An 18986-nucleotide genomic window follows, 5' to 3' on the forward strand; every position below is an offset into this window, starting at 1 on the left:
GTTCAAAAAGCAAAGTCCAAAAGAGCTGCTGATCAGTGACAGATAACACCTGTCTGGGATGATCTGGCCAACCAGTGGGTGCTCTTGCCAAAACCATAGAGAGGAAGTTCAAGGCTGAGTGGAAACCGTGTCTTTCTGTGGAATCGGGTTCTTCTTCCCCTCTCCTCTGAGTTGGTGGTTTTCCAGGGAATAAGAGATGAATTGCGACCTTTAGAGAACCCTAGGGAGATGGGCCAGCCACCATGATTCTTTCTTTCTGCCAAGCTTTTCTTTTCCTTCCAGCTCACTGAGTAGGCAACTGCCCCCCAACAAGGGGAGATGAGGCTCCCATGATAGAGTAGCTGGTCAGGGGGCTTGGGAGCCATCGGGCTGTAGGGCTCTGCAGCACCAGCCCTTCTTCCAGCAGATCTGCGTGGCCATGGGCATCAACTGTGGAACACTACCTCGACCTCAGTGTGGCTGCCAGTAGTTCTTCTGCTCACCCCCCCACCATAGAATCCAGGCCATTCTAATGAGCCATCTGGCAGAATGAGTGGGGACGCCTTTAGGCTGGGTTGTGTCTGAGAGCAGGGCATGGGAATGCCAGCTCTGTGACTTTGAGTTGAGTTACTTGACTTTCTCAAGTCTCAGGTATCTCTACTGGAAAACAGGAATGAGGACACTAAGGGTAATGGGGAAGATTCCATGAGAGTCATATGTATATCGTGTTTAGAGGCGCGCCTGCACCCCACAGCTGCCGTTATTATGAAGAGCTCACTTCCATTCCCACTTTAGGCAGATGTGCTGATTTCACTTAGCAGCTGCTCTCCTTAAGAGTCTAGAAATGTTAAATTCCTTATTCCCTAAGCAGGGAGGAACAGGAGGAGCTGAAATAAAATTAATTAGAAAATGTGCCTGCCAAAAAAAACCCATGACAATACCTAATTTATCTAAAGATCTCTTATACAGAAATTTCAACTGCTCTGAACTGGGAAATAAGAAATGGAAACAAACAAACAAAAAAAGACTTATCTGAATGTCAGCATTGGTATCAAATAATCTGTGCACTAAATCCCACATGGTCATGGGCACTAAATGCCACCGAAAGCCGCACTCTTCTGCTCCAGCGTAGCCTGGTTTTCCTGCCCTTTGCAGCCAGAAAGCAGGAAGGCATAATGAATGAGCATTGTCAGAAGAGTTGGACGGAGTGTCCAGAATCTATAAATAGCAGATACAGGATCTCTAAACATGAGAAGGCTGAGCCATTTAGATAGGGCCAAATAGGCCTACCTTCCCTGTCAATGAGAACATCGCTAAATCATGCCAGATGAAAAAAAAAAATGAATTTTCATTTTACTTAATGTAGTCTAAGAAGACAAATGTGTCCATTCCATTTTAGACAAGTTTCCACCCAAGAGAATTAACGTGTTTTTACTTGGCTTTAAGGGATAATCCGTACTTAACTAGAAAATTTGCTTCGGTGGAACACTCCATCCTTTATATCTCTAAACAGGATAGACACCATTGTCTAAGTGGACGATCAATGTAGCGGGGGGTGGGTGAAAAAATGCTGGCAGTTGATTGATGAGATAAATACAAAGTCAAACATTTTTCTTTGTGGAAAAGGCAATACCAGTTAAAAAGTCCATTCTGGGGATCCCTGGGTGGCGCAGCGGTTTGGCGCCTGCCTTTGGCCCAGGGCGCGATCCTGGAGACCCGGGATCGAATCCCACATCGGGCTCCCGGTGCATGGAGCCTGCTTCTCCCTCTGCCTATGTCTCTGCCTCTCTCTCTCTCTCTCTCACTGTGTGCCTATCATAAATAAATAAAAATAAAATTTAAAAAAAAAACTGTTTAAAAAAAAATAATAATAAAAATAAAAAATAAAAAGTCCATTCTGTCACCCAAGAGAATCACACTCCGATTGGTACAGAGTTGCCTTCTGGGACAACGGTTGGCATATTTAACATTGCCTAGTCACATGACTCATAAAACCACTGTGTGTGTGTGTGTGCACACGTGCATGTGCACACCTAGCTTCCTTTTGCCACGATAGGCAAGCAGATGTGCGCAAAACCTCCCTACAGTTTTGCAGAGCAAAAGAGAGCCATTTGATGAGAGATTCTGTTTCCTTGGGGTTCTCCACATACACACACTTTACCCCCGCAGCAACTCTACCCTTAAAAGCTCTTGGCAGCTCTTGGGTTTGCCAAATTCTTCCCTGTCCCCGCTTCAGAACCTCCGCAGGGCTATGGGAGAGCTCCAGCGAGAGGCCTGGACAAGCACGTCATTCTTTCTGGTCGCCAGTGCAAAGGTTTGCAGTGCCTGTGGGCAGCAGAGACTCTAATAAGAGTTTGGGTTTCACTGGAGGGCAGAGCACTGTCCCCAGCCGCCCCTGCCTGGCAGGGGCTGCCCTTCTCCTCCACTCAGCTTGGGAGTCAGAAAGGATAGAAGTTATGGATAAACTCACCATCTTCCCCCAAATCATCGTGGCTTCTGTTCCTGTTAAGAGCAACCTCATGCTGTCAGCCCCGAGGCTGAAAAACGAAGAGTCATCTTTGCTTCCTCCCTGATTCTTGACCCCTGAATGTCAACCCACTTTGCGATTCCAGCAGCCCCCTCGTTCCCATCACAGAGCCCCCCCTGGTTATCCATCTCAAGTCTGCTGCAAAGGCTCTGATGTTGGACCCCAACTCTAATCCCCAGCCTGAGATTAATTTGCATCTGATAGCATTTGATTTCAGCAAGACAGCCTAGAGCGGCTCGGGGCACAGCCTTTATAGCTGTATAGACCTGAGATCTCATCTTGACTGTCATGTTCCCCTAAGCGCTCTTGGGTGATTAATTTAATCTCTGAGCCTCCTAGGGTTGACTTGAGGATTAACAACGTAACTTGTATAAAGTGCTTGGCACCAGGCCTAGGTATACTGAATTCTGTCCAGATCCCTTAAACCCAAAGATCGTTCACAGCTTGGCCTCAACCTTCCTTTCTAGGCTGCTTCATGAGTCACCTTCCCTTCACCCAGTGCTCTGGCGAAACAATATTTGTACGTGATGGTTTCCATGCTTACTTTTTCTTCTTGTCTTTTACCATGCTCTGCTTCGTGCCCCTCCCACTACCCCACTGCTCTATTGAAATGCGAACTACCCCACAATATTCAGACCAAATCCTGGTCTCATCCTTAAAGTTTTCTTGGGTCACACCAGTCAGAAATGACCTTTGTCTCTTTAGTCCTTATTAGCCTAGTTAGAACTTTCTCATGGCCTCCATCACAGCTTCCTGATTTTGATCACGTTTGCATCTCTATTTCTCCCCCAAATGTTTTCACATCTGACATATATGCCTATGACCTGGAGCACATGACCTGAGGCAGAAAAACAACTCTAAGGGAGAGGGGAGAAAGAATTGCTGCATGTGGGATGAAAGCCATCTCTCCTCAACAGACATGCTCCAGTAAGTCAATAGTCCTGACATCCTGGCCTGAAATTTTTTATGCTAAGAGTTTTGACCCTGGGATGGTTAGCAGCTAGAGCTTGCGCAATGAGCATCAAGGAGAATAAACAACCATTCAAAGGGCTGTGTGTGTTCATATTGGCCCAAGGAGGAGAAAAGGGGATTACTTCAGTTTAGAGGAAACAATGGAGCTGATACACTGAATTGTGCTTTCCTGGAATCAATCGCATCAGAGTTTGAAAGAAGAAAAAACTCTTCCAAACTGTATTCACTGCAGGGTAGTATATAATATGACAGTAGATGGGCCCTGGACTAACACTCCCTTTTACCATTGGACCAATGTCATGTCCTGCCATTGTCGGGCCAGAAAATGCAGTTTCAGGGAAGCACTTCCATTCTCCCACCAGCTTTATTATGAATTTGTCAAGCTGGTTTAAGGGGAAAAGCTTCTGGGGCTGCCTTATGTTTCCCTTTGTGTTTTCATTCTTGTCCAATGACAAAGGAAGCTCTTGCTTCTTATTCTTCTCCAGTGGCCCTAGGATAAAAGCTGTAGAGAAAGCACAAATTGAAATCAAGAACTGCAAAAAAAGAAGAGAGAAAAAAAAGGCAGTGTCTCCAGGCCAGGCATTGTGTACATAAACAAGGGATTTTCTCTGCCCCATGGATTGTCCACCAGGCACACAAGAACGAGAAGAGGAAAGTAGCCCCAGGCAGGCAAGCAAACTGAAAAGCAGAGGAGGGTCTGGGGAACATCTGACTCTCAGCAAATGATCTTTGTGCTTTTCTCTCTTAATTACCACTGTTTAAGACATTAATCATCATTCTAAAATATCTAAAAATCTTCCTGTATCCCCACTTGCAAATGCTTTCAAATACATGCAGTCAAACAAACACATAAAATTCAGGATTGTCTTGCATCAGATACATTCTCCAGGACATCCCAGCATTGGCCCAACATGCCCTTCTGATGTGGGTTTGTGTACTCAACCACAGTGCAACCCGGAAGGCTTTCTTTCTTGAGCATCTCACTTAGGCTAGGAATTTATTTTAATATTGGTTCTTATGACCACATGGGGATATCCTTGACCAAATAGCAGGATCAGTTTTACTTACTGATTAGCTTGCAAGGGTGCATATGAAATGAATCCTAATCCTCAAGGATCTGAGTACCCTTGGAGTATAGCACTGAGCTTGTCTTGTCTTTACTGGTGAGGCTGGGGATGAATATTAGGTGGAAACCTGATGGGTCTCTGAATGACAGACAATGCAGAGATACATGGACACCTAAACTCAGACACTGAGCATCTAAGACCCCAGCCCTGCCTTTCTTGAATCCAATTAGGACAGTTCAGTCTCAGATATGGTAAAAAAAAAAAAAATAATAAATAAAAATAATTAAAAAAAATATATATATATATATATATATATATATATCTTGACACTGTTAAAGACTGTAAGGAAGCCTTTATCCAAGGAACTATGCATAGGCTTTTGCAGCAAGAGAGAGAGATTGGGCTCAACTCTGAGTAAAAAAAAGAAAAAGAAAAGTGGGAATTTATAGTCAAGGAGTAGAGGGAGGGGATCAGTGGATGGGAAGTGACTAAGAGGGTAGGAGGATTCTTATGACACAGACCTAACAAAATTCTTGCCAAATGCAGGCCAGGGTGATCAGATATCACTGGGGAAGGGTGGAAGATAAGGAATTTGGCCAAATATGGAGAGTGATTGGATTCTGAGGGTGGGGAATGCTTCCTAAAACAGAGTAATGCAGAGATGAACATGGAAGCCTGAAAGTTGGAGCCTGGTAGAGGAAAGGGTTCAGAAAAGCTAGGCAAGCTTTTTTTTTTTTTTTTTTTTTTTTTTTTTTTAAGATTTTATTTATTTATTCATGAGAGATACACAGAGAGAGAGAGAGAAAGAGAGAGAGAGAGGCAGAGACACAGGCAGAGGGAGAAGCAGGCTCCATGCAGGGACCCTGATGCAAGACTCGATCCTGGGTCTCCAGGATCATGCCCTGGGCTGAAGGCGACGCTAAACTGCTGAGCCACCCGGGCTGCCCAACCTAGGCAAGCTTTGATCAAAGAGAGAGCGTTCGTCATACACAGGCCCCATCTGAAAACCACAGGCCAGATTTGAACTGGGAATGAAGGATTCATGCCACATTTACCAGGCACCCACAATATGCCAAGCACACTGCTGGGTAACAGGAATGTAGAGATGGAAGGATCCTTGCCTTCCAAGAAATCAGAAACGGTTGTTGAAAGAGGGAAACAAGCCAACAGGAGACCATGCCCTCAAACCAGGCTGCCTGGCTTTGAATGCACCCCAGCTTTTCCTGACTGCATGGCTTCCAAATGGTATCTAACCTCCCTGGCCTCCAGCTCATCAGCTGGGAAATGGGAATAATTGCAGAAACAAGATGATAGAGGTTTGTGGGGCCAGCCAAAGTCTGTGTGTGAACTGTGTGCAGTGTTTGGCATAGCAAACAATCTTAGTAATCTTACTGTCACAGATGGTGGCAGGGTGCATAGCAAAATGTCAGCGCTGTGACACAGGTAGAAGTACAGAGGGCAGACTCCAACCCCAGTAAAAGCTACTCTGATTCCAGATGGACTCACAAAAGATGATACTTGAATAGTGCCTGAGAGGACCAGGGGGGCAGATAGTCAGGCAAAGCTTGAGGGAACAGACACATCCTCAGAGGGAAGAGACAGGACAAAGCCACTGCAGTGGGAGAGGGAACAGACCCAAGGAACATGCCCAGCTTAGCAAATGGGAAGGGAATTAACAATTCTTAAGCCCATACAAGATCCTAGATACTGTGCTATATGATTTTAGAAGATGATCCCACAGAAAGCTTTGCAGTAATCCGGAGACAAGGAGCTATCCCTGTCTTTCGCACAGAAAGAAACTGAAGCTCAGAGACTTACAAGAGCCCCTAAGCAATAACCTAAGGTTGCACATCTATTAGCTGGTGTGATTCACTTCTGAAACCGAAGGATGCTAAAGCTTGGGTTCTGTACATAGTCTGTCCTCTCTGAGTCAGAGCACAAGCTGTGTCAGTGTCAGGAGGGCTGTGGAGGATACTCATGGCTAGACTAGGAAAGCCCCAGTGTTCACAGTAAGGGGTTTAAGTGTTACCTTGGGAATAACAACTTTTTCTGAACAGAGGAAGGGTTATTACTAATTCCAGAGGCATAAGAACTGGGGGTGTAAGTATCACCAACATGGTACTCATGGCATGGAACAGAGATTATGGTGCTATGGCTCAATGACATAAAAGGGAAATGTTTTTAAAACAGTAATTTGTTCCTATGAGTTTGACTTTTTTAGGCTCCAAATGTAAGTGACATCAATACAACATTTCTTTTTCTGACTTTTGTCTCTTAGCCTGATTCCCTCAGGTCCCTTCCATGTTGTCCCAAATAGCAGGACTTCCTTCTTTCTCAAGGCTGAATAATATTCCATTGTGTGCATTATCATCCATTCATATGTTGACACTTAGGTTGTTTCCGTATCTTGGCTATTGTGAATAATGCTGCAGGGAACACAGGAGTACAGAAAACTTTTTGACATTCTGTTTTCATTTCATTTGGATATATACCCAGAGGTGAGATTGCTGGATCATATCATTAGCTAATGCTACAGTGATAATCATACTGCATTATATAAATGTATCAAATTAACACACTATGGGCCTTAAATGTATAAACCATTATGTGTCAATGACATCTCAATTTTAAAAAATGGTGATTTGCCCTAAGCTAATGAACAGATGAGAGTGAGACAAATGGAAACGAGGTTTTCATATGGTACCATGCACAGAAACCAAATCCCTTCTTAGGGATGTTCTTGAGGGAATTAATGTATCATGTAGGAAGCCAAACCTATTAGATGTCCCCAAAGCAGATTTTCTGCCATTTCAAGCACAAAGAAAGAAATTCTGTGATCTCTAAGGCTAAAAAGAGCCCCAGTGATCACCTAGTCAAAGTTTTTTGGGGTTTTTTTTTGTTTGTTTTGTTTTGTTTTGTTTTGTTTTGTAAATGATAAAACCAAGATTCAGAGAAGTGAGGTGATTAGGCCACAATCCTTTAAACATGTGACATCTGCCATATGAAGCTAACCTCATCCTGTCAGTCATACAAAGAAATCACAGGAATCTGAAAGCATCCACACAGGCAGGCTCCCAGAGGGCTGCACCAAAGGCATCTGTCTACCAACCTTAGAACCTGACAACAAGATCATTGGTGGGGCAACTAGACTAGCTAAAGAAGAGAAGCAAGAGAACCCCACCCTCTGCAGCACTTTATGTTGCTTTCTTGGTAATCTCACCATTGAAGAGATAACAGAATTATATGGTATCTTAATAAATACAGTAGGGAAGTCAGAAAAAGATATCATTCTATCTTGTAATGATGAAAAAAAATAATAAAGCCACCAAAATAACCCCTAAAAGTCATTACAGCCCCAGTAAGAAGCCCATATGGTATTGGCCTATGAGAACCATCTGTCCTATATTATTTTCCTCAGAGATTTCTAATTATTTTTTAAATATATAAGAAAACACACATGAATCCAATAATGTCCCTCCTGAGTTAGAAAATAATACTAAAGGTCAAACTGAATTTTCACCCATCTGTCTGGCTGACAAGATGGTAGATGACAAATATTCTTGATTCTGTTAGCCAAGGCTATGAGATATATAAAGAAGCTTCTAGAAATATTATTGCTGGACCTGTAGGATTTGTCATGTTGGCATCCAGTGAGATACATCACATGGTTATATAACAAATGAAAGAGATAATGTCAATCATCAGGAAAAGAACTGAAAGCAGGAGGCAGTAGATGACAGGTTGTCATATAGTTCCAACCCCCTAAAAAAGCCCTGCTAAAATTTCTCCGAAGAATTAATAGAAGAGGAATTTAGCCTGTTCCCATTTTTTGCCCTCATCACAAAATCAGCTAGACTGCTTGTTCTATCCTCCCCATGTGTCACCTTAGGATCACAAAGTGTTCTTCAGATTATGAAGGATAGTCAGTCATGATCCAGGGAGCCTGGGTTGAGTTCCTGACCCATATTTAATAATTTCCTTCCTGTGACATGACTGAACATGCTAAAAAGCAAAATACAAAAAAAAAAAAAAGAAGAAGTCTCCAAAGCTCATGTTCACCAAACGATTTAATTTTCACTTTCCAGTTATTAAGCCAGCACTGCCCTAGAACCAAGGCAGCATGCTAAGAGGGCTAAAGGAAACATCAGGAAAGTGATGAGGTCAGTCTGTTTTTGCAAGACCTGTCTTTTTCCCAAAAACAAGAGCCTAACACCTCCAGGGTGTTGGGAGTTGTGCAAATAGTACAACAGATAAGAGCTGATCCTGTTCAAAGCTCCCACATCTCCAGAGAGGAAGGCTGCACTCTCTGACTCTTGACTGTGCCTCTTTCCTGCTCCCATTTTGGTGCAACCAGTTTTAGGAGACTTGCCTCCCTCTCTCCAGCACCTTCACTAACTAGATTGGAGGCCCTTACAGCAAATCTGATTCAAAAACAACACAAGTTGTTTTGTTTTGTTTTATTTTGGGTTTGGGGTTTTTTGTTTTTGTTTTGTTTACTTCAACTAGTTTATCATGTACTAAAAGACTCATTTCTAGCTGTAAAGGCAATTTGTGACAAGAGGTCCAAGCTTTGGGGAATCTATCCTAAGGATAGAATGTCACATGCAGAGCAAGTTGTAAATGATATTCATCCCATCATTATTTGTATCAGCCATTTAGACACAATATAAGTGTCCAGCAAAGGAGGTATTAATTAAGTGAGCTATTCATATATCTTGGACAGAATCTCTATAGATAATGAACATTATGCTTTTATTTTATTTTTTTTAAGATTTTATTTGTTTATTCTTTTTTTTTTTTTTTTTTTTAATTTATGATAGTCACACAGAGAGAGAGGCAGAGACATAGGCAGAGGGAGTGTGGGGAGCCTGATGTGAGACTCGATCCCAAGATCCCAGGATCATGACCTGAGCCAAAGGCAGATGCTCAACCAGTGAGCCACCCAGGTGCCCCAAATATTATGCTTTTAGAAGAGTTTCCAATAATACAAGAAAGTGCTTAGTTAGAATACTAATGGAAAAGAAAATAAGAATACAAAATAGAACTTCACAAATATGCCCAACCCCCTACACACACATATATATACTGTGCCTATGGGAAAAAAAATTGGAAAGGAAAGAAAGGAAAGGAAAGGAAAGAAAAAGGAAAGGAAAGGAAAGGAAAGGAAAGGAAAGGAAAGGAAAGGAAAGGAAAGGAAAGGAAAGGAAAGGAAAGGAAAGGAAAGGAAAAGAGACTTGAAGGAAATATACCAAGATATCATTAGTAGTTATCTTTTGATAGGACTTGGGATTTGGGAAATTATTTCTTATTTGACTTTTTCTAAACTTTCTACAATTTTCCATGGCAGTCATGCATTGCTTTTATAATAAGAAAAAAATTATTTCTCATATTGGAACCATTGGGCTTCTGACCTCTGAATTGAATTTCTTAAAGGAAGGAAAAACCCACTAGTCTTCTTAATTACAGTGGGCAAAAAGAAAGAGAAGTCAAGGATTAGAGTCAAAAGAGCAAAACCTCCTCCATTCTCTAGCACTCCAGTAATTGCTCAATCGTGCATGCATGAAGGTCCCTTAAGAGAACATGACGTTATGATAATGTGGGTGTGCTTTAATCTGCTAAAAGCAACCTAAGCTGAATTGTGTCCCAAAAGTGGAGAGAATACACCTTTAAAATAAACTGGCATATCGAAGCAGTCAATTGATACACTGGCAAAGCCAATATATAATAAAATATCTTTCAATAGTCAAATAATCACATATTTTATCTAATGTGTAAATTCATACATCTGAGTCTTTTTAAAGTAGGGCATACTAGACTTATAGTAATTTCATCCAGTTTCTATCTCCATAATATCACCATTTAGCCACTTCAATATGAGACTGTGAATCTTATTCACAATTATTATGTGGGGAGTCAATATATAGTTTACATGGAACTCCATAACAAATAATTGCACTTATTTGGTATTAATTTTCTCACAAAAATTTTGAATATCATTTTCTGCTGATCTTTGGTTTGTTCATTTCCAGATGTTTGAATTTCCTCCTCCCTCCATACAAATCAGCGTGTCCAATTCCAATCCAGTACTTTTGGCACAATGTTACCTTTAAGAATTTTGTCAACCAGGGGGTTCTGGGTGGCTCAGTTGGTTAAGTGTCCAATTCTTAACTTTGGCTCAGGTCATGGTCTCAGGGGGAGACGAAATGGAGTGAGATGGAGTCTGGCTCTGTGATCAGCAGGGAGTCTGCTTGAAGATTCTCTCCCTCTGCCCCTCCCCCTGCTCTCTCTCTCAAATAAATAAATCTTAACAAAAAAGAAAAAAAAAGAATTTTGTTAACCAAAGGGAGTGCATTTTTGCAGATGCTGAAAATAAAGTAAGAATATGTTTTAGGTGCATAGGATTCTATTCATCAGGTTGCATTATTCTCTTCCCCATGCCAAGTGACATTTAGTTGTACCAGAGTGAAAACTGAAGCCAGCATCTGCTCAAAGGCCTTTTATTACCCACCACAATTCCTGCTTAGATCCTTGTTAGGGGTCTTATATCATTCTGCGTCTTGATGAACGTGGATTTTTGCATTTCCTATTAATCACACAATTGTTTCAAATTATTTAGAATATTAATATTTCATCAGGGAAATATTCCGCCTAACTGGTGATTTTTTAAAAAGATTTATTTATTTATTTGAGAGAGAGTGCACATGAGCAGGGGGAGGGGCAGAGGAGAGAATCTCAAGCAGCCTCCCCACTGAGTGTGAAGCCCCACCCAGGGCTCCATCTCACAGGCCTGAGATCATGACCTGAACCAAAATCAAGAGCCAGAAATCAAGTGCTCAACTGACTGAGCCATCTAGGCGCCCCTTTGCTGATGATTTTTAAAAGTCACTGCATTGTGATGACTGAATGACTTCTGGATCTAATCCTCTCCCTCTCTCCCTGCTCCTGTCCCCAGGAAACACATCTCCAGATTTTATTAAGAAATTGAATGAGTAAATAGGAAACATTTTAAAGATGTTTCAGATGTAGCATGTTAATGTCCTCAAAGCTATTGGTCAACACTATTATAGATGGGCTTTTTCTAAATTCCTACAAAATCACAAGAATTTTACTGGTGATCTATTTGTAGCTGTGGTGTTTCTCTAAAATTCTCTGACATGTTCCAAACCACTTGTCAAACCCAGGTATCATCTCTTGCATAGCTAACACAGCATGAAATGATTGTGGAATGTTCTTTTCTGTTTTTGATAGATAGAGCCAAAGTGTCCTTGCAACTTACAGATATTTTTCAGCTTAATACCATGGTTATTTTCATTTTCAAAAGCCTGCCTCAATCTCCATGTCGATTTTCACAGATTCATTGCTCGCTGGGACAGAAATATAAATCACAAGTTAAGCTAATTAATAGACATCTTGAAAAGGAGTCAGTTTAATTTTTCCAATATGTTTTTCTGTACCTTCATCTTGTTCAACAACAGGACCTGCTGGGTTTTAGAAGTGGAAAGTCTCATGATAAATTCAGCCATATATACTCTATTTTATTATTTAAGTGGTGAATATACCGGTTGGTTGCCCAGAAGATGAATCAAATCATCTTCAAATACAAAATTACTGCTCCCAAATCATTTCTTACACCTCTGGGATTTTGTCATTTTTCTATAATATTATTCCTGCCTTGAGTCCTTTTCTATAATCTGGTTTAATCTACATGGCACCAAAGTTTCAGACACTCTGGTGAAACATATTTCTGGGCTAATCGATGCTACTGTATCTCAAAAACATCGCACTTATACTAAGCCTCAAATAATTTCTAAAACTCAGGCAGCCCAGTTTTGATCTCATAATATTTGACTAAGTGCTTAGCAAGTAATACAGTGCCCAGAAGACTCTTAATTAAAATTGATGGTTGACACGTGAAATACGTTCTTGGCATATCGCCTAATATGACCATTCGCTTTAGCTATGTTACCATCCCAGGTGAAATGTACTACTTTTGCATTTTTGGTTTCTCCAAACCAGTTTCCTTAACACAGAGATTTGGTAATGATTCAGCCTCTCAGCAAACAATACTGAGCAAGGACTAGCTCGTGATCCTGCCTGTAATGGACCTCGCTTTTATACAAAGAGACATGTACAAAAAAAAAGAAGTGAGGGTTAAAGCAGAATGCTGGATAGCCTCACAGAGCACACGAGATGAACGAGAGGGCTTCCTCAATGGCACATGTCAAATGAAAGGCTTGTGGTTTGTTCTGCAAGCAGAGAAAAGGGCACTACAAAAAAAAAAAAAAAAGGAACCGAAACGAATAAACAAAGGCTAAGAGGATGGAAACAATTTCAGGGGCACTTAAAGGAGCAAGTTTCTCAGCACGATTGGAGCATCAGGAATGTGGGTTTGTGGCTGAGGTAGTGGGAAGAGCAGCAAGGGTGTAGCAGTGACCATGTATCAGAAAGAGATAAAACTAAAGAAATAGATGAGAGTGTGATACTGGCGTTCCTTGAATACCCTGCTAAGAATTTTTAGCAATGGGGGCACCTGAGTGCCTCAGTCAGTTAAGCATCTGCCTTTGACTCAGGTCATAATCTCAGGGTCCTGGGATTGAGCCCTGCATGGGGCTCCCTGCTCATTGGGGAGTCTGCTTCTCCCTCTCCTTTCTCCCTCTGGCCCTCCCCCAACTCATGCTTGTTCTCTCCCTCTCTCAAATAAATAAATAAATTTTTAAAAACATTTCTTAAAAAAAAAATTTAGCAATGAAAGCCACTAAAAAATTTTAGTAAGGAGGGTGTTATAATCAAGAACATTGCCTGGAAAGCAGCATGGGGAATAGAATAGAAAGACTAGAATGGGGAAGATCAGTGAAGAAACTCCTAAATAGCTCTGAGTCTGCAGGCTGAACAACGGCTGTGATAGAACCAAGAAGGAAGAGGTGCCCAGAGATGCACCTGGACATACCATATATTTACGCACTTCCCTCTGTCTCTCCTTGCGTAGAATGCACTAGAAGTAGGTGGCCTCCATGAAGGCAGGAATTGTCTGTCCACTTTGTTTACTGCTCCATCCCCAGCACCTCTCTGGTGCCTGGCACAGAGATACTCAGTGAATCTGTGTTCCACAACTCCCTTTTTTTGTCGCAGTGTAGGCAACAGATAGGATGCCCTGACTCTATACTTTTTTTTTGACTCTGTACTTTTAATGGGGTGCAAAATGAGAGAGCGAACATAAGCAGAGGTGCTGGTTAGTGGACAAGTTCAAGGGGCGGAGAATACTTGTCATTTGGAAAGACTTAACTCCTCTTCGATCTGAGAATCAGAATTGCATCTGTGCTAAGGCAATTTGTCTGCAAGTGAGCTGAAGATAGAAAATGTCAAACTGAATTTGGGGAGAAGTTGTGAGTTTTTTAACAAAATGTTTGATGTTTGTTCTTTCAAATCTTGAAGAACACTTTAATCTCCCTATATTTCATAGAGCTTTGACAAAATAACCAACCATGTCAAAAAATCCAAGAGTCACTTTTTGGGTATATGTTGAAAATACCAATTCTATCATAAAGGAAAATCAGGCTTTAATTACTAAATCACCAATAAAATAACTGAATAACTTCTCCTTCTGTGTAATTAAAATTTTTGTCTATTAAAGTTACATTGATAAGATTTGATAGAACGAGTGTATGTGCCTATCTCTCTTCTTGCACCTCAAATGACAAAAAAAAGGGCAAAAATAACAAAAAAAAAATATATTTCTTTGAAACAACCCCTATCAGTGCTTAGCAGGGAAGAAGATAAAAAAGGATACCATGCTGGGAGACAAGAAATTTTGAGTAATTTCTGGAATATTAAAAGCAGGTATAGAAATTAGAGTTGAAAAAGAAAGAAGAAAGAAAGAAAGAAAGAAAGAAAGAAAGAAAGAAAGAAAGAAAGAAAGAAAGAAAGAAAGAGAAAAGAAAAGAAAAAAGAAAGAAAAGAAAAAAAGAAAAGAAAAGAAAAGAAAAGAAAGAAAAGAAAAGAAAAGAAAAAAAGAAATTAGAAATTTGCAAGGGGACCTGAGTGGCTCAGTTGGTTAGGCACCTGACTCTTGATCTCAGCTCAGGTGTTGATCTCCATGTCTATTCTCTCCCTCATTGTGGCAAAACTTAGAATTATATATTAGCGAATGCTATAAAGTTTACTTCCTATGTAGCTGGAAACAGGCAAGCAGTATTATTTTTCCATTATACAGATAGAGAAATCTAAAATCTAAAGTAGCTGAATAAAATAGCAATTTGGTGTAGATATTCAAAGAAACTTTTGGCTTCCTTAAGTAGCTTCCTTCTGACTTCGGAGAAACCCTTGGTCATGGTTCAGCATTATTTTGGGATTTGTATTAATTCAACACGTATTAATCCTTCATTGCTCCATTTTTATTCTCCTTCCTTATTTATCCCTGGAGAATACTCTTCTCCCCTGGATTACCAAAAGGAAAGATGTTGTTGTATTTCTGATTTCCCCTTCTTACAATCTGGAAATAATTGCTAAATTATTCTAAAGGGGGTTCAAGGTTATTGAGAGGATGGAAGGATCTAGAGCCATTGCAATGCTGAAACCCTTCATAACTATTGCTGAGGAGTAAGCGTGGTGATGGCTATGTTGTACACATGCATATGCATACACACATGTACATACGCACATAGGACCATTTTCTGAACGGCATACTAAACTAGCTGCTTTTAGACAATTTCCCAATTCACAGTTTACATCACAGCTAACACATTTTTGTAAATCCAGCAAGTTTGAATTCTAAAACTGAAATGATAGAAGAGGATGTTTTCCTTGGTCTCTGGTTTCTCTCCATTGTAAGAATAATCAATGCAATTATGTGAGGTGATCTCTGTTGGGAGGCTACAGAGTCAACTTCCTCCAAATGAATTGCAGAACACTCGAGTTGAATTCCTGCTGTCTGCTTACCCTGTGGTCAAGAATCTACCTTGTAGATATTAAGATAGTCTGTGTTCAGATATGGTCTCATTGATTGAGTTTCTCTTGGGGGAAAAACATGCATTGCTAATGGTCACCTTGTCTCAAATTACAGATTACGGTATTTCGGATGGGATCAGAAGGACACCAGGACATTGATTTAGCTATCCTGACAGCTTTGCTCAAAGGTAAAAGAGTTTGTGTGTCCAGAGAGTGCAAAAATAATTTAAATAATTTAGCAACTTTATCTCTTAATTGGTGGGTATAATCTTAAATGATACCATGATATCCAATTATTGATAACATAAGGACTTCTGGATGACATTGTTCCTGCTATGAAATTCTTCTATGATCGAGCTGTCAAAGTGTGACTAGATTTCTTAAAGTTTAAATATATTACAATTCAATCATGTCTACTGAGTCATAAAAATATACAAAGGAAAAAGTTAATGTCATATGTAAAATACTAAGTTACTGAAGTTACTTAATAATTATTATCCTGTCTACTTTAAAAAACCATTTAATATGGCATAGATGATAGATATAAAGATATTATAACACATTAAAAATGTGTTGATTAATTAAAATGGAAAATCAAAACCATTGAGAGGAAAGAAGAAAGAATAAACAAAAAATAAAACAGGCTACTATACTTGTTGTAATGGAACATTAACTTTAGCTCTAAGTTTCCTTGAAGTCCAGTGAAAAATAGAAATGCCCTGGATTTTATGATTTTCCTTTAGAAGATGGATATTTGTCCTATTCTTTAGTCTCCTTTCTATCAAGAGGATACATACATGTCTCACTACATGTTCTCATCCTTGGAGCCATATCAAGAGAAGAGCAGTTTCCTCCAGTCTCCACAGATCAAATTCTGCCCTTATGTCCCTTAGTAGGTCTATACATTTGACCAATAACATTCAGCAGTAAAATAAACAAAAGGAAGTTATCTCTATTCAGGCCTGAACTGAAAACCAGAACTATAAGATGAAACAAAACCACCAATCCTGTTGAATGTGGCTCTGAGTTCAAGGTGTTACCCTCATTCTCCCCAAGCACCATACTTTGCCTCCTGCCCCATTTATCACAAGGTTGGTGACTACCTGTTAGGAAGCCTTCATGGATTATAATCTCTGTAAGGATAGAGAATGTGTCTTATCCACCAATGGATCAGCATCTCACCTAATTCTTCACAATAGGGCAGCATTCAGTCAATTAGTGTTGAATACGTGAAGGAATGGATTACTGAATGGATGATTATTAATGATTCAGTGATAGACTTAACATTCCAAAATTGAAATTCAGAATAGCAACCATTGTGTTCTAATTTCCAGTCTACCTACCTTTTTTCCACTATTAATACTTTCTTAAATACCCACCAAGTGGCAGCCATTATGCCTAGTGCTAAGTTTTTTACAAATACTATAAACATTAATTATTATAACGACTGTGTTGTGCAGCAGCTATCTTTAATCCCCATTCTACAGACAGGTAAGTGGAGCTACAAGATTTAAGTAACTTGCTCAGAGTTACCATGCTAATTAATCAGCCTGAACTTAGATCTAGGCCTAACTCTTCACCACACCACATGTGGCCCCCTTGGCACTAGAAGTCATTGATCCCCTCCATGTATTCCCCAAAAGTATATTTGCACATTCAGTTCAAAATCCCAATCACATTTCAGAAATTCACAATCCTGTGAAGTGTATCATGTGTCCCAGGTTGAGAACCTTTGTTCCAAAGCATTTCATTCCAATGAACTGACAAAGACATGTAGAAGAATTCATGCATGGAACCATGCATGGGCCGAACCACAAAGCATACTCTGGCCACCATTCTCCATTTGTCAGAGATCAAATAAAAAGCTTGAGGCAGGAAATTCTCTGGTATTTGCTCTTCCTTCACAAAAATAAGAAAAAGTAATAAAGCCACTAACATTTATTGAAGACTTGTTAAGTGCCAGACACTGTTAGATACATTCTATGTATAAATTTGTTTAATCTTTACAAGTTCGATAACCAGTTAATTGTGTCTTATACATAAGGAAATCAAGACACAGAACAATTAATTACATGCCCAAGATAAGCTGGCCAGTAAGCAGTAGAGACAGGCTAGCCCCATAGCCCTCACTTATGTAAACCACCAAGGCATCCCTATTGCGTTGATGATAAGAAGTAGAATGCCACATTTCTCGTCTTAACCAGAACTCAGCAAACAGAGAAGCAGCCCCATTACCAGTTAAAAACACACAAGCCATCACAAAATATCTTCTACTGAAAATATTTTTTTCTGCTTTCACCAATTTGTGCTTTAATTTGTGTTTCGCCTTTAGAATTTATTTGTTACAATATAGGATAGTTGTTTCCTGACTGTGCATGACAGACCATATGAAATACCTTTTATATTGTAACCAAGTAGTTATACATATGTTTTTAGAAAGCTGAAGTTAAAGTACATGAAGTAATATTTACATTGGCTGTATGCAATGAAATTGGATATTTCCTATTCTATTCTATTCTCTTTAATGCTGATTATATCCCACTAAATTGATTTCATGACCCACTAATGGGTCATAACCTGCAGTTTAAAAAACACTGCCGTAATAGATTAAAGGAAATTATGATTGCTCTAAGAAATTAACATTTCTAATCACTATAATGAATATTATTTATGCAACAGTTGATGCTAATGGGAATTTATGCCGTTAAAAGATTATGATGTGTCAACTCTATTTTGCAAAGGCTTTTAAATGCTCTCTGATTTTGACCCAGTTGATTTGTGAAGGATGTCAAGCATAATCCTTTTGCCAACTTTCTTGGAGGCCAAGAGCATACTTACATCAGTTTCAAATTCTATAGTTTGTTAAATTATTTGTATGTACTTTTTAAATTATGCCTGGGCACGTAACATGGTTTAACACTTAATTTTTACAATTATACTTAGTTTTCAATTATGCTATGCATGAGGAATTTTTTTATTGTCAAGTTTTTATTTCCTCCATCATCTGAGAAAACTAGAAATTAGAAAGGAGGTGGGGGAGAATGCCAGGAAACTAAACACTGGTCCATAAATCCAGAAGAAAAAAAGGGGGAGGGACTGTTAGGAAACAGGTGACCATGAGGAAAGTCTAACTTTGCTGACAACTTGTTTCCCATCCCACTGGGTTTGAGTTTCTTCAGTATCTGTATATATATATTTCAGTATCCGTATATATAAAGGATACTCTTTATAAGATACAGATCTGGGGGGTATCTGTTCAAAAATGAAGAAAGGAGGAGACAAAAAGGATGTTATTCCAGAGGTCTTAGAGGTTCACGCTTTCTTTGAATGCTGACCTGGGGTAGCTTTTGAGAATAAGTGATATGACATGTGTCTTTCACATTAAGGTAACTGCTCTCCAAGAGTGGTGGTCTGAGGCTACAAACTGTATACCCTACACCCTTCTGCTTTTCAGCTCTCCTCTCCTGCTGCCACGCATAGTCAGGGGAAGCCAAGGA

The 18986-nt window shown here is 39.9% G+C and overlaps 1 protein-coding gene across 11 annotated transcripts in view; it reads left to right on the forward strand.

The window, feature by feature from the left end:
• TRPM3 (transient receptor potential cation channel subfamily M member 3) overlaps positions 1-18986 on the forward strand; it is a 493501-nt gene that overhangs the window by 353559 nt on the left and 120956 nt on the right. For all 11 annotated transcript variants that reach the window (XM_072838286.1, XM_072838297.1, XM_072838304.1 and 8 more), the window contains one exon: positions 15605-15677. In XM_072838286.1, the coding sequence (XP_072694387.1) occupies positions 15605-15677 (73 nt within the window). The remainder of the gene's footprint in view (positions 1-15604; positions 15678-18986) is intronic.

This window comes from Canis lupus, chromosome 1 (assembly GCF_048164855.1).
Source record: "Canis lupus baileyi chromosome 1, mCanLup2.hap1, whole genome shotgun sequence".
Classification (NCBI taxonomy): Eukaryota; Metazoa; Chordata; class Mammalia; order Carnivora; family Canidae; genus Canis; species Canis lupus.